Source organism: Gavialis gangeticus, unplaced genomic scaffold (assembly GCF_001723915.1).
Source record: "Gavialis gangeticus isolate Ggan-Ray unplaced genomic scaffold, GavGan_comp1, whole genome shotgun sequence".
Classification (NCBI taxonomy): domain Eukaryota; kingdom Metazoa; phylum Chordata; order Crocodylia; family Gavialidae; genus Gavialis; species Gavialis gangeticus.
Genome location: NW_017728964.1, coordinates 12644465 through 12645734, shown reverse-complemented (window position 1 = coordinate 12645734; position 1270 = coordinate 12644465). Strand labels below are relative to the sequence as shown.

At 55.6% G+C, this 1270-nt stretch overlaps 1 protein-coding gene across 1 annotated transcript in view; it reads right to left on the bottom strand.

The window, feature by feature from the left end:
• UBE2O (ubiquitin conjugating enzyme E2 O) overlaps positions 1-1270 on the bottom strand; it is a 111866-nt gene that overhangs the window by 108126 nt on the left and 2470 nt on the right. Inside the window, exon 2 of the mRNA XM_019501610.1 lies at positions 1142-1258. Within this exon, the coding sequence (XP_019357155.1) occupies positions 1142-1258 (117 nt within the window). The remainder of the gene's footprint in view (positions 1-1141; positions 1259-1270) is intronic.

The window sequence follows — 1270 nt, the reverse complement described above, 5'->3', positions numbered from 1 at the left end:
GGCTAGGGGGAGTGCCTGCAGGCTTGGCTGGCTGAGGCAGGCCACTGCGGCCCCCGGGATCCCTGTCCCTCACGCACCGAGGCAGCAACCAGCTTCCAAGCAACGTGCCTTTCACTCAGACATGGCTGCAGCCAACGCATGTGCCTGACAGCCAGCCCAGGTGCATGGGGGGGCTGCACACCTGGGGGCAAAACTTGACTTTAGCAGGATACAAGCAGCACTGGGGGGTGCCAGTGACTTTCAGATCCGGGTGGGGCCTAGCCTGGTAACAACGGCAGACGTCACATTGCGCCAGGATTGGGGCCAGGGTGGGGAGCACTATGGGGTGGGGAGGGGTTCTGGGTGCACTTCAATACATGCAAATATATGCATACATCATAATACATTAACTTAATATGTGGATGGGGAGGGAATTCGGGTTGCAGCCCCCACACACGAACACATGCATACTATGCAAATATATACATATATGCCAATGGCCCTATTGAATAAGTAAGTATGAGGGGGTGGGGAGCATGGTTCAGGGTGCAGCCCCCACACACAAATACAGATACTATGCAAAAATATTATGTGCACCAATGTCCCCACTTAATATGCAAATATGAAGGGATGGGGGCGGGGTTCAGGATGCAGCCGCCAGAAACAAATACATAGATAGTATGCAAATATATTATATGTGCTAATATTCCCACTTAACATGCAAACATGAGGGGAGCGGGTTTGGGGTGCAGCCCTCACACATGAAGACATAGGTATTATACAAATATATGAATATCCTCACTTCATATACAAATATGCAGGGATGGGGGATTCAGGGTGCAGCCCCCATAGAGGTGTACACAGATATTATGCAAATATATACAGATATCCCCACTTAATATGGAAAGAAGAGGGGATGGGGCAGTTTGGGGCGCAGCCCCCATACCTTAATACGCAGGCATTATGCAAATACATGCATCTGTGCTAATATCCCCACTTAATAGCAAAGTGGCGGGGACCGGGTGGTCTGGGGCACAGCCCCCACACGAGCACGCAGATATTGTGCCAGACACGCGAGGGTCCCGCTCGACACGCAGACGCGGGCGGACACGCGCGGACCCGCGCCCCGAGGTGCTCACGAGGCGGCCGGGCCGGGCCCCACCTTGGTCTCCTTGACATGCTGCTTGACGCCCTCGGGATACCACTGCACCCGCACGTAGCCGCGGCGCAGGGGGCTGGCTCGGCTCTCGTCCGCGCCGCCGGCCCCGGGCTCGCCCGACTCGGAGCCGCC